The 13,938-nt window shown below is 41.9% G+C and overlaps 2 protein-coding genes across 3 annotated transcripts in view; one reads left to right on the plus strand and one right to left on the minus strand.

Moving 5' to 3' along the window:
* Nucleotides 1-9,704, plus strand: part of NUP210L (nucleoporin 210 like) — a 146,830-nt gene extending 137,126 nt beyond the window's left edge. The window contains exons 35-40 of one of the 2 annotated variants that reach the window (XM_066362390.1): nucleotides 3,627-3,776; nucleotides 4,500-4,750; nucleotides 5,892-6,093; nucleotides 8,715-8,819; nucleotides 9,445-9,519; nucleotides 9,604-9,704. In XM_066362390.1, coding sequence (XP_066218487.1) covers nucleotides 3,627-3,776; nucleotides 4,500-4,750; nucleotides 5,892-6,093; nucleotides 8,715-8,819; nucleotides 9,445-9,519; nucleotides 9,604-9,704 — 884 coding nt within the window. The remainder of the gene's footprint in view (nucleotides 1-3,626; nucleotides 3,777-4,499; nucleotides 4,751-5,891; nucleotides 6,094-8,714; nucleotides 8,820-9,444; nucleotides 9,520-9,603) is intronic. The other variant, XM_066362391.1, reaches the window with a different exon arrangement.
* Nucleotides 9,705-10,108: 404 nt separating this feature from the next.
* RPS27 (ribosomal protein S27) lies at nucleotides 10,109-12,102 on the minus strand. Its single transcript, XM_066362421.1, has 4 exons — nucleotides 11,973-12,102; nucleotides 11,580-11,688; nucleotides 10,529-10,639; nucleotides 10,109-10,194 (listed from the first exon to the last, which is right to left on the minus strand). The coding sequence occupies exons 1-4, from the start codon at nucleotides 11,976-11,978 to the stop codon at nucleotides 10,166-10,168; spliced, it is 255 nt and encodes an 84-aa protein (XP_066218518.1). The 5' UTR covers nucleotides 11,979-12,102; the 3' UTR covers nucleotides 10,109-10,165.
* Nucleotides 12,103-13,938: the final 1,836 nt, after the last annotated feature.

Here is a 13,938-nt window from a genome sequence, read left to right on the forward strand (position 1 = left end):
TTCTGACAAAAAAAAAAAAAAAAAAAAAAAAAGGTGGAGGAAAGAAAACTGCCCCTGGCTGTTTGGCTTGGTGGTAGAGTGCCGGCCGGTGTATGGATGTCCCAGGTAATTCCCGGTTAGGGCACACAGGAGAAGCGCCCATCTGCTTCTCTATCCCTCTCCCTCTAGCTTCTCTCTCTCTCTCTCTCTCTCTCTCTCTTTCTCTCTCTTCCCTTTCTCTCCTACAGCCATGACTCGATTGGATCGAGTTGGCCCCTGGCGCTGAGGATGGCTCCATGGCCTCCGCCTCAGGTGCTAAGAGCTCTGTTGCAAGCATGGGCAGAACATCACCTTCTAGTGGCCTTGATGGGTGGATCCTGGTTGGGGCGCATGCAGGTCTGTCTCTGTCCCTCTCCTCTCACTGAATAAAAAGGAAAAGAAAACTAGAATACAAGAAGCTCCTAATTGATTCCAGTTGCTATGTTAGGAATTTTTACATATTTTATCTCATTTAACAATCTCATCATGTAGTAATTATCATCATTTTAAAGATGAGAACACTCAGTCTAAGAGCAAGTAACTCACACAAGGTAAAGATATGACCCACTCCAAAGTCTATGAGGTTTTTATTCCTTTTCTTTCCCTAAAGAAAGAAGAAATTCCAGATCTTTTCTTTTTTGACCAACAGAGCATCCAAAACAAAGCACAGAAGTCTAGAATATAATTGCTGAATTACTGTCTATAAAACTTAGGATACTTTTCTAATATAATATATCAACTATAATTAAAAAACTGAATTTAAAAAACTTAGGGTAATTTTAACCCTATTGCCTTTTTGTCCTTCAATTTTTAAGCACTTAATGTATTTTCTTTTCATATTAAATATTTACTCTTATAAACATAATCTAAATATTTATTAAGAACATTGGAACCTGACTAGGCAGTGGCGCAGTGGATAGAGCGTCGGACTGGGATGCGGAGGACTCAGGTTCGAGACTCCAAGGTCACCAGCTTGAGCGTGGGCTCACCAGCTTGAGCACAGGGTCACTGGCTTGAGCATGGGATCATAAACATGACCCCGTGGTTGCTGGCTTGAGCCCAAGTTCGCTGGCTTGAGCAAGGGGTCACTGGCTCAGCTGGAGCCTCCCTGTCAAGACACATATGAGAAAGCAATCAATGAACAACTAAAGAGGCCAAGGAGCCGAAAGGAAGAATTGATGCTTCTCATCTCTCTCCCTTCCTGTCTGTCCCTCTCTCTGTCTCTGTCTCCGTCACACACACAAAAAAAGAACACTTGATCTTTAAACCTTTCCAGGTTCACCTGACCTGTGGTGGCATAGTGGATAAAGCTTCGACCTGGAACACTGAGGTCGCCAGTTAGAAACCCTTAGTTTGCCCAGTCAAGGCACATATGGGAGTTGCTGCTTCCTGCTCCTCCCTCCCTTCTCTCCCTCTTTTCCCTCTCTAAAAAATGAATAAATAAAGTCTTAAAAAATGATTATAAAAATTTCCAGGTTGTTTTACAAAGTACTAAATTTTTTTTTATAACATCTACCTTACGATTTTACAAACACAGGGTTTTTTTGCAGCAAAATCTAGAACAATTTATTATGAAATCCATAAAACAGTTCCCTTGATATTGATAATATACTCCAAAAGATAAGAATGATCACTGGAGCTTGACCAGGTGGTGGCACAGTGGATAGAGCATCAGACCTCGAACCGTGGAGGACCCAGGTTCGAGACCCTGAAGTCGCCAGCTTGAGCGCAGGCTCATCTGGTTTGAGCAAAAGCTCACCAGCTTGAACCCAAAGCGCTGGGTCCAACAAGGTCTTACTCGGTCTGCTGAAGGCTTGCGGTCAAGGCACATATGAGAAAGCAATCAATGAACAACTAAGGTGTTGCAACGCGCAATGAAAAACTAATGATTGATGCTTCTTATCTCTCTCTGTTCCTGTCTGTCTGTCCCTGTCTATCCCTCTCTCTGACTCACTCTCTGTCTCTGTAAAAAATACATACATACATACATACATAAATAAAATCTAAAACAACTTATTATGAAATCCATAACAGTTCCTTTGATATTGATAATATACTCCAAAAGATAAGAATGATCACTGGAGCTTGACCAGGTGGTAGCACAGTGGATAGAGCATCGGACTGGGCCGTGGAGGACCCAGGTTTGAAACTCTGAGGTCACCAGCTTGAGCGCAGGCTTATCCGTCTTGAGCGCGGGTTCATCCAGCTTGAGTGAGGGTTCACCTGCTTAATCATGGGGTCGCTGGCTTGAGCATAGGTTCATAGACATGACCCCATGGTCGCTGGCTTGAGCCCAAAGGTCACTGGCTTGAGCAAGGGGTCACTCGCTCTGCTGTAGCCCCCTGGCCAAGGCACATATGAGAAAGCAATCAATGAACAACTAAGATGGCACAACAAAGAATTGATGCTTCTCATCTTTCTCCCTTCCTGTCTATCTGTCCCTATCTGCCCCGCTCTCTTTCTCTCTGTCTCTGTCAAGACAAAAAGAAAAAAGAATGGTCACTGGACTGCTGGCAATTTAAAAAGAACTTCAGCATGTGACCTTTGCACACTACCTTCTCTCCTCCTCCCTCCTCCTTTGCCTCTTCCTACCCTGCCTCCAAAAAATAAAAAAAAGAGAAAGAAAAAGGGCTTTAATAAACTGAAATCATTAAGAAACAGTGCAGGAGGAACATCTAAACAGGACACCAGTTCCTATTTAGCTAGAATGCCATCCATAGCAGCTGACCCAACCATGGTATCAGTCCATTTCTTGCTGGCTATGCAGCTCCTGTTTAAGGTATCACTTGTAATGAAGTTCTAGAGATCTTTGACTTGAGTCATATTTAAATAGTTGTGGAAAACAGACCGTCTACCAGGGGTCTCAAACTCAACTCAGCATGTGGGCCGCAGAGCAAGATCACAGCCGTTTGGCGGGCCGCACTAGGTCTACAAAAGGCAACTATTACGCAACACTTTTCTCACTGCAGTTGAAAACAAAAAAAAATCAGTACAACAAGCACAATCGTACATGCAGTTTACTCAGTGTCACAAAACGACCAGAAACTGTAGTTCGCATCACAACTGCTGTTAACTAAGCTAATATCTAGCTAGGATGCTAGAGAAATGAAAAATACAAGTAGGCCCCTAGGCTTACTTAATTTTATCCAAAATATTTTGAACTTCGTGGATTAGTCTGCGGGCCGCACAAAATTGTTCGGCGGGCCGATGCGGCCCACGGGCCGCGAGTTTGAGACCCCTGGTCTAGACTTAACAAAAGCTACTTCCCAGCTGCAGTGCTGTATTTCTAATAGCTATCCAATTTCCCTATAATCTTATTCCCACTGAGAAATTCCAAAAACCTTTTAAAAAGGACACACCTATCATATTGATAATGAAGGTCCCACTATAGTCATTCACAAGCTAGCAGAGGCAAGGGTCTTATACTGTTCTTTCATCATGATTGTAACAGGAGCTAACAGAGTTGGCAACAACTAGACAGCTGTAGCAAGTCAAGCAGAACTGACCCCCTATTCTGTTTTTTGATACCAAACTGCTCCTATATAACAGCCTCCCCTTTTTCAAATTCTTGTTAGTGATAAAACTATTTACCTTTTTCTGCTTATTAGGATCCTGCACCCCAAGTCAGGCCTTGGCCATTACAACAATACTTCTTCCAGAGACCCTCATACTGTGCCATGTACAGTTCAGTAATACTTTACTCGACATTCCAGCAAGTGAAATCTTTCAAGTCCATTCAGATTTCAGCATGGAGAAAGGTGAGTTCCATCAGTTGAATCTGGTTTCTCCCTTGTTTTCATAATTGTGCCATTGCTGCTTTCTTACTGGATTGCGTTTATACTTTCCAGTTTCATCTGCTATATAACTATGGACTCTTTCTCAATAATCATTTTTGCTCAATCCACTCAAACTTGTTAATGTGTCTCGATAACACATTTCTATTGTGTATAACACAATAGAAAATGCTTTTCTATTATAATTTACTATTTTCTTTAGTCCCTGTTACCTCTGTGATGGTTTGGCTTACATCTCATTCATCTTTTATTCCCAGCAAATAGCACAGTGTTTGAATGTTTGTTGAGACCTTGGCCAGTTTGCTCAATGGTAGTGTCAGCCCAGTATATGGATGTCCCGGTTCAATTCCCAGTGAGGGCACACAGGAGAAGTGGCTATCTGCTTCTCCACACCGCCCCCTCTCCTTTCTCTCTCTCTCTTCCCATCCCACACTCAGTTGGAGCAGGTTGGCCCCAGGCACTGAGGATGGCTCCATGACCTTGCCTCAGGCGCTAAAATAGCTCAATTGCTGAGCAATGGAGCAATGGCCCCAGATGGGCAGAGCATTGCCCAATAAGGGGTTTGCTGGGTGGGAAATTTACATTTTCTTTTGAATTTACATGTCACCATTTTAACTTCCTATCCTAATCAGTTTGGCTCAATAGAACCTCTGAACATTCCTGCTCAGTTTTCCCTCTTTTCTTCAGGGGTTTATGTCTGCCTAATCAAGGTTCGACCCCAGACAGAGAAGCTGCTCCAGGTCCTCAGTACGGCTGACACCTCAGTCTATGCGTGGGCCACACTCTTCAGTGAACATAGCAGGAATGAAATGCAAAAAATCCTCATTCCTTTCATCCCAGCCTTTTACATCAACCAGTCAGAATTGGTTCTTAGCCACAAAGAAGACATCGGAGAGATAAGAGTACTAGGAGTAGACAAAGTTCTTGAGAAGCTAGAGGTATGTTGAGAATTGGACCAAAACAGCTTAGTTTTGAAAAAATATGTAGAATCTAATAAACAAAATAAACCGATGAACAAAATAGAAACAAAGGCATGGATACATGGAACAGACCTACAGCTGTCAGAGGGGAGGGGAGTGGGGAACTAGATGAAATAAGGTGAAGGGACTAGCCAGAAAATATATACATAACACAGACACTGACAATGTGGCAATTGCCAGAGGGAAAGGAGCGTGTGGCTGGGTGGAGGCAGGTAGAGGGGAGGGGACGGAAAGAGACTACTTGGGGCAGAGGGAGCAGCATGTGGTGTGCAGATGGTGTTTTATTTTTTACTTTTGAAATCTGTATGGTTTTGTGAACCAATGTCATTTCAATAAATTCAATTAATTTTAAAAACTCTTAAAAGAAAAAAATTTTGATGCCCAATCTAACGGTAAGGGAATAGTTTCTAAGTGATTTGATAAAACTCACCATATGAAATTCTTAAACAGGATGAAGAAAAAAAAAATCTATCCTTTCACAATGTCAGGGGGACTCCCAGAGTCCAAAATCTAGGTCATTAGCTGGAAGTTAACACCAATGCTATCAATCTTTAGAATTCTAGTTTAAATCTTTTCTGAAAGCTATCATGGTCTCACAGATCACTTTTTCCCCTTATCATTCAACACATTAAAGTGTGAAAAAGCCTGACCAGGCAGTGGCGCAGTGGATAGAGCGTTAGACTGGGATGCGGAGGACCAAGGTTCAAGACCCCGAGGTTGCCAGCTTGAGCGCGGGCTCATCTGGTTTGAGCAAAGCTCACCAGCTTGGACCCAAGGTCTCTGCCTTGAACAGGGGGTTGCTTGGTCTGCTGTAGCCCCACGGTCAAGGCACATATAAGAGAGCAATCAATGAACAACTAAAGTGCCACAACAAAAAACTGATGACTAATGCTTCTCATCTCTCTCCGTTCCTGTCTGTTTGTCCCTATCTATCCCTCTCTCTGACTCTCTCTCTGTAGAAAAATAAAATAAAGTGTGAAAAAATGTCAGTTAGCCAGAACTAGAAATTCAGGTGTCTTACTGTGTATCCGGAAGATTGGAATGTACGATATGAAACTGACTTTTTTTTCAAACAAGTCCCATTTTCTCTTTCTCAAAGGTCTTCCCCAGCTCACCAGTGCTAGTAGTCTCTGGCCACAGTCACTCTTCCCTCCCACCTGGACTCGCTATCTACCCCATAAGAGTAGTCAACTTCACTTCCCTTCAGCAGATGACATCACCGGTTTTCATCAATATTTCCTGCGTGCTCACCAGACAAAGTGAAGCTGTTCTAGTGAGAGCTATTAAGAAATCTGGTGCAGGTGAGCAATGGGGGCTCCTATTTTTAAACTAGAGGAGGAAAGAAAACAATGTATTGAATATTACAATTTAGTTAATGCAGGGGTCAGGAACCTATGGCTCATGAGCCAGATGTGGCTATTTTGATGGCTGCATCTGGCTCGCAGACAAATCTTTAATAAAAAAGATAATAACGTTAAAAATATAAAGCATTCTCATGTATTACAATACATTCATTTCCTACTGCTCATGTTCATGGTTGTGGGTGGCTGGAGCCAATCACAGCTGTCCTCCAGGACACCACCAAATTTTTATTGGATAATGTGTAAGGTACACGGGTCGTTGTATGGCTCACGGAATTACATTTTAAAATATGTGGCGTTCATGGCTTTCTCAGCCAAAAAGGTTCCCGACCCGAGTTAATGGAAAACATTCAGCCACTTGACCAAAATTACTCCAGCCTGACCAGGCAATGGCGCACTGAATAGAGCATCAGACTGGGATGCGGAAGGACCCAGGTTCGAGACCCCGGGGTTGCCAGCTTGAGCACGGGCTCATCTGGCTTGAGCAAAAAGCTCACTAGCATGGACCCAAGGTCACTGGCTCGAGCAGGGGGTTACTCAGTCTGCTGAAGGCCCGCGGTCATGGCACATATGAGAAAGCAATCAATGAACAACTACGGTGTCACAACAAAAAACTAATGATTGATGCTTCTCATCTCTCTCCGTTCCTGTCTGTCTGTCCCTATCTATTCCTCTATCTGACTCTCTCTCTCTCTGTCCCTGTAAAAAAATTAAAACAAAAACAACAACAAAATTACTCCAACTAGCTGGGACATGGATTAGTTTCCCAAGCCATTCTAAAGACAATCCTCAGGTAGCTTTTTTATCACTAGTGATATTTAGTGTTAAGAGTAGCCATGCAAATTTAACATGTCTGTCAGCTTCATTAGTTTTAAACCTCTTGATAAATGTTTTTTTTAATTTTCTTTAAAAGTATTCATTTAGCAAATCTTTTTGCAGCAAGCAAAGGGCAAACCCTAGAAATGAGACTTCAGTTTAGAAATGATGCCAAGTTTGGGTAAGACAAGAACAGTTATGGATAAATATGTTAAAGACAAAGAACCATCTGACCTGTGGTGGTGCAGTGGATAGAGCACTGACCTGGAATACTGAGGTCACAAGTTCAAAACCCTGGGCTTGCCTGGTCAAGGTACATATGGGAGTTGATACTCCCTGCTCCTCCCCTTCTTCTCTCTAAAATGAATAAAATCTTTTAAAAATATTTTTTTTAAAATAAATTTTAAAAAAAGTTTGCCTGACCATATGGTGGCACAGTGGATAGTGCACTGGACTGGGATACAGAGGACCTGGTTTGAAACTCCGAGGTCACTGGCTTGAGCAAGGGGTCACTCACTCTACTGTAGCCCCCCACCCCAAGTCAAACATGAGCAGGCAATCAGTGAGCAATTAAGGTGCCACAATGAATGCTTCTCATCTCTCCCCCTTCCTGTCTGTCTGTCCTTCTCTGTCACGTGGGGGGAAAAAAAGGATAAGGGGTCTTTGGATTTAAGGTCATTAGGATCTAAAAAATTGTTTCCTGTTAAAGGGATTAGAATTAAAAAACCACCACTGTAGATTACCACTAATTTAGTGAAGGGAAGCATGTCAACTGGAGTTAAAGTGCACAGGAAAGGTAACAGCCCTTTTCAAAGTTTTTTAAAATGTACTTATTTTAATTAAAAACTTATTTTGATTTTATCAGAGATAAAAGAAACATTAATTTGTTGTCCCACTTATTTATGCATTCATTGGTTTTCTTTGTGTCATGACTGGTGATCAAACCTGCAACCTTGGTGTATGGGGGATGCTGCCCTAACCAAACGAGCTTGTTACCCAGCCAGGGCACGAATGGCAGTTTTATTTTTTAAGATTTTATTTATTGATTTTAGAGTGGAAAGAGAAAATGGGGAAGGGAAGCATCAACTCATCGTTGCTTCTCATATATGCCTTCACTGAGCAAGCCCAGGGTTTTAAATTTTATTTATTTTGTGGGAGAGGCAGAGAAAGGGACAGACAGGAAGGGAGATGAGAAATATCAATTCTTCGTTGTGGTTCCTTAGTTGTTCATTGATTTATCTTATGTGCCTTGACAGAGGGGGGGGGCGCTACAGCAGACGGAGTGACCCCTTGCTCGAGCCAGCGACCTTGGGCTCAAGCTGGTCACCTCGGGGTATTGAACCTGGGTCCTCCACATCCCAGTCTGATTCTCTATCCATTGCTCCACTGCCTGGTCAGGCTAGCCCAGGGTTTTAAACTGGCAACCTCAGCATTCCAGGTTGACACTGTATCCACTGTTCCACCACAGGTCAGGCAAATGGCAGAAGTTTTATTCTTTTGTAAGCTGAGAGGAAGTGGCTCAAGAATTGGAGTTTATTACTTTAGATATAGGAAAAGACCAAAAGATGAAGCAAAATATAGTTCAACTCTATACTTTGGTAAGAAGCAAAACAATTCGCCAGAGGACTAGGTTTTATGCGCTTCTGCTATCAATTCCTGTGACCACATAAGGTTTTAAATGCAGCATCTGCCCTAAGTGTGTAATTAAGTAACTGTTTTCTTCTTTTGTTCTGGCCAACATATAGACCAATGTGAAGATTCAGGTGTCCTCAAAAAGTTCGTGAGTTCTTACCAGATCCACCTCCTTACCCTCTTTGCAGCATTGGCATCAACAGCTTTCATCTTTTTAGGTAAGGAGTCCTATGTTCAGCACCATTGTGTTTTGACTTGGAAACTGCCTTTATATTTCACAAATTAAGTAAGGATGAAAATTAGTTGTTGCCCTAGCCAGATAGCTTGGTTGGTTAGAGCATCCTCCCAAAATGCAGAGGTTGGCAGTTCAATCCCCAGTCAAGGCACATACAGGAACAGATCGATGTTCCTGTCTCCCTTCCTCTCTGAAGTTAATAAACATTAAAAAAAAGAAAGAAAATTAGTTGTTTAGCAAATCTAATTTGAAACAAGCATTTGAAACCAATTTGACCTCTCTAACCTTAGTCACCAGGTGGATTCAAGATCCTGCCATAAGTTGGTCATGGAAAATAAATTCTGTTCAGTAGAAATCAGTAGAAGCTAAACCTTAAGTTAATGGCTAGTTTTGCTCACATTCATAGTTAGAATCACTTTAGCAACACTACACACATCATTTTGTCTACATATGCACTTTCCATCTTTTGGACATAAGTTGTACTTAAGTATCTCTGAAAATAATTGAATAAAAGCATCCTAATTACTATTAATTTGAAGTTATTACTGCGCCCCCCCCCCCCAAGAAAACAGATCTGCTTTATTGCTGTCTCCCTGTTCTTATTCCAGCATACAATGCCTTCCTGAACAGGCTACAGACAGTCCCAGTTGTTTACGTACCAACTGGAGGAACACCACAGCCAGGTAATCACCATCCTTATCTTCTTCAAATCTCAAAATACTGTTTTATTTATCTTTCAACTATTTCCTTTCCCCATTTATTTCTAGGTTCTTATACCTCCACACGTTTTCCCCCTCCCTTCATGAGTCCACAAGCCCCACCAGTCCAGAGGCGGCTACAACACTGGCTATGGAGTATACGGCACTAGCATCCACTTGGACAAGTCTCAACTGTAGCAGACTGGAAATTTCTAGCCCTTGGCCACCAGGAGCCACCTAGCAACAACTCCTTTATTTGTAAGCCTCCAAACAAGGCTTCTGAGAACAGTAAATAAAGGATCCTGAGCTGTTTTGCATTAGTGTGCCGGATTGTTTCTAAGATCAATTGTCAGTTCTTGTTCTAAGTGAAAGTAAATACCTCATTTATGTGGTATACCACATTTCTTAAATCATGCTCTGAAGACTCAAAGAGCCTAGGCAGATAGAGATGTCCCAAATGGATTTTTTAAGTACTTGGCTACTTACTTGTTCCAAATGACTAGCAGTGCATTTTGGTTGCCCTGAATACTTGAGGTAATTACTTCCTAGCATTAAAACAAGACAATAAACAGGCTGTATCCAAAATGTCTTTATTGGGATGGCTCCCCACTCATCTTGATTTGGGGTGCTTTTAGTGCTGCTTCCTTCTGAAGGAGCATCCTGGAAGAAAAAGGTTCAAAAGTTAACTGACAGTAGCCTCCTTACTCTGGCCCACACAGAGCAAACTGATGCCTGATGATCGTCCAACAGAAACGCTACGGCTTTTTTAAACATCTGCTCCCACTCATATAAAGCCCCTTTTATCACACCCATTCAGCCCAGCTTTAGACAGTCATGTTTTAAGATTAAGAAAATATGCTGTTTCTGGTAATACTTTTGGGAAAAAGACTATCAAATCCCACCGTCTTCAAAAGATTCTGAAAATTTACATTACATATGATTCTTCTCTCACTATACGACTCAAAACCGAAATTCCATTTGTTAAATCGTTTACCTTCTGTAAGCCTTGCTTTTCCACCTGTAGGCTGACAGAGGACAGTGGAGCAGCCAACACACAAAACTACTGTTTGTGCATGGCTAAAGACGGTAGTGATTTTATAGCATCCTGGAAAAAACATCAAGGGATTATATTTTCCCCATGTTTATCTTCACTTACACATATGCTATCATGGATTGTTAAAACATGCATGTTATTTAAACTTTTGCAATTTACTATCCTATTCTAAACTCCATTTCCTGGCTCTAGGTATACATTAAAGCCAGCTCAGAAGCAATCTGGAATACTTGCCCCCAACTCTGAAATTTTTGGTTAATGTGTGACTACCATCCTGAAAGGGGAAGAAGTGAAACCAACAATTATTCGAGATCAAAAAATAGAGACTCCTTGACTTGGGAGGAAGACTGTCAGTAATAGACCAACACACCCACCCCTTGCCTCCAGGTACAAGTACATAAAATAATAAGGTGACCAACATTTTACAATAAAAAAGAAGACAAAAATAAATAGAAGAAAACAGTATCGTAAATAAAAAACATTTTATTCATTGCAACAATACACTATAATGTGATAAATGCATAAGAACATCTGTAATATTTTGTTGTAATTATGCTTACATGCCTATTAATTTTTAATAACTGTAGGAAAAAAGTGCTCATTTAGATACAAACATGTCACATCATACGCAATGGATCGACTCTGCATCGATTGAATACGGACACTGACAGATTAGTCTTCCAGTATCAAAAAGGACATGTAGAAGGTCACTTTTCAAGGGAGGACGGAACTTAAAAAGGGCTGTCCTCCCTAAAGGAGGACACTTGGTCACCTTATAATAACCAGAATTATAATAAGGCAGAAGCCCAACACATCACCCCTGTTTCTCAACGAAAAGTTAGGTCCTCCAAAAGCACAAAATTTTACACATCTCGTACAACCGAAATTTTAAACATAGGGGCTGCTTCAGGGATACAACATAGCTCACACTACACCTTTTTCCAATTCCCGGATCCAGCGCCTTCCTGACTACTGCAAACTATCTCCTCACCTGGGCACTTCACATCCATGAAGTAGGAATTGGGGCTCTGCACCAGGCGCTTCTTCTTGTGTTTCCTCTTCTCCTCTTCTGGAGAGGGATGAAGGAGGTCCTTAGCAAGCTAAGAGAGGTAGAAATGTAGAGATTTAGAAACCAACCCCCACTGCCACACACCGGGGAGAGCTCGCCCCTCGCCGGCCCTGGTGTCTGCGCAGCTGGGTCGCCATCTTATCTCCTCTCGGCTCCCGTCTATGCAGGGGGCCCCGCGGGACTGTGCGGTCCCTGTACTCGTGTCTTCGAAATGCGGGTGGCAAATGAGAGCACTCTACGATCCGGAAAAAGAGTGAGGGGAGCGTGCGGGGAAAAGAGCGAGATCTTTGCGGAAACCTGCACCAAGGAACTCACAGGCATTTTGTCGTGGGAGGGTCGTCACCGCCGGAAAGGAGCGAAAGCGGAATTCCTGCTCCTTATATTTGCCATCCCGCAGGAAGTGACGCCTAGGCCCAGCGGACGCCATGTTGGGAAGGTCCGTCTCTCCGGTTCTGTGTGTGGGGTGGCGAGGAGAGCGCTGCCATTTTCGGGAGGTCTGTGGTGGTGACACAGATGTGTCGGCATGCTGCGGGAGTTAGCTTGCGCTCAGAAAAAGGTGAGCGTTTGATCTGTATCAAAAGATAAATGGACGCTTTTAAAATTTGGTGCTACACTTTGACAATTGGAGAATACAATGGTTCTCAAACTTTTTGAAGTCAGGGCGCATTTAAAATCCTACAAATAATTGTAGGCGCATTATATACAAATTTCTGAGAAATATGTTATAATAATTAAGTCAAATATTAAAGAAAAAAATATAAAATCCAAGCGTGCTTTTATGGTAAATGAAATAAATACAAAATTAAATTTATTCTGACATTAAAAACATTTTTATGTTACATTTTTTGTTATGCTTTTTAGAATTCGTAATAAAGAGGGGTTAAAAAAATTTTTGAATGACAAAAAAAGGTATCTTTTTATATATATAGATACATCCTTAGTAAGATTTAGTAAATTTGGCAGGTCCTGGCGCAAATGTGTTAAGTTTTTTCATTCTGTGTTTATGAGAAACATGAGCCTGATGTGTTCTAGCGATTTCTTCTGTGTTTGGGCATATACATATTTGAAAGGCAAACTCTCATTTCCTCGTCAATATATTGAAGAATTCCTCTCTTTTTACTCTTAATTGTGTTGAGTGCAGAAAACCCCACCATACTTATCATCTTAACTTTACACCAAACAAAGGATAGAAGAAACTTGCCTCCAGTCTTTCCAGGGAACATGGGGGTAGTGTAAACAATCCAGCACCACAGCTTAACAGCCTTTTGCAACCTAATCAGGCAAGTGAGATGGGGGTTGGGCAGACTGTCAGCTTACAGCCAATTCCCCACACCTCTGTCCCCCAAAAATCTAAACTCCAAAAACTCTGTTGGTTTTTTGGTCCCCAACAGGCACATATTTCTCTGAAACACCATAGGGCCACCTGGAAATCTTCTAGGGCGCACCAGTGCGCCATGGTGCACACTTTGAGAACCGCTGACCTAATAAATAGGTACTTCTTTTTTTTTTTTTTTTTTTTAGACTTTATTTATTCATTATAGAGAGGGGAGAGAGAGAGAGAGAGAAGGGGGGAGGAGCAGGAAGCATCAACTCCCATATGTGCCTTGACCAGGCAAGCCCAGGGTTTTGAACCGGCAACCTCAGCGTTTCCAGGTCGACACTCTATCCACTGCGCCACCACAGGTCAGGCATAAATGGGTACTTCTGAGGGAAATAACCAGATGGAGCCATATCTGGACTTCTTAAATTTCTTTATTGTTTTTCAGTTGGTTTAGTTTGTCCTTTTTAAACAATTCAGAAATGTAAATATAGAAAGGTGAAGTTTTTAGTGTTCATATTTCCCTCATTCCCAACCTACTCCTAGAATTATTAAATTTTTTGTCAACTTCCAATCCTTCCCTGTAATAATAATTACATCAAATACAGTGTGTCCATAAAGTCATGGTGCACTTTTGACCGGTCACAGGAAAGCAACAAAAGACGATTGAAATGTGAAATCTGCACCAAATAGAAGGAAAACTCTCCCAGTTTCATACCTATTCAGTGCAGTTTGATGTGAGCTCCATTTGTTGCCCTACACACATCCAAACGATAGTGAAGTTCTTGCCACACACATCTGGTAAGGACATCTGGTAAAACAGTGAATAACGTCTGTGATTCTCTGTTTTAAGTGATTAATGTCGTTGATACGTTCAATGTACACATGTTGCTTCACATAACCCCAAAAGTAAAAGTCTAAGGGCGTCAGATCCTGGGATCGTGGTGGCCATGGCTTGACAGA

Source organism: Saccopteryx leptura, chromosome 2 (assembly GCF_036850995.1).
Source record: "Saccopteryx leptura isolate mSacLep1 chromosome 2, mSacLep1_pri_phased_curated, whole genome shotgun sequence".
NCBI classification, from domain to species: Eukaryota; Metazoa; Chordata; class Mammalia; order Chiroptera; family Emballonuridae; genus Saccopteryx; species Saccopteryx leptura.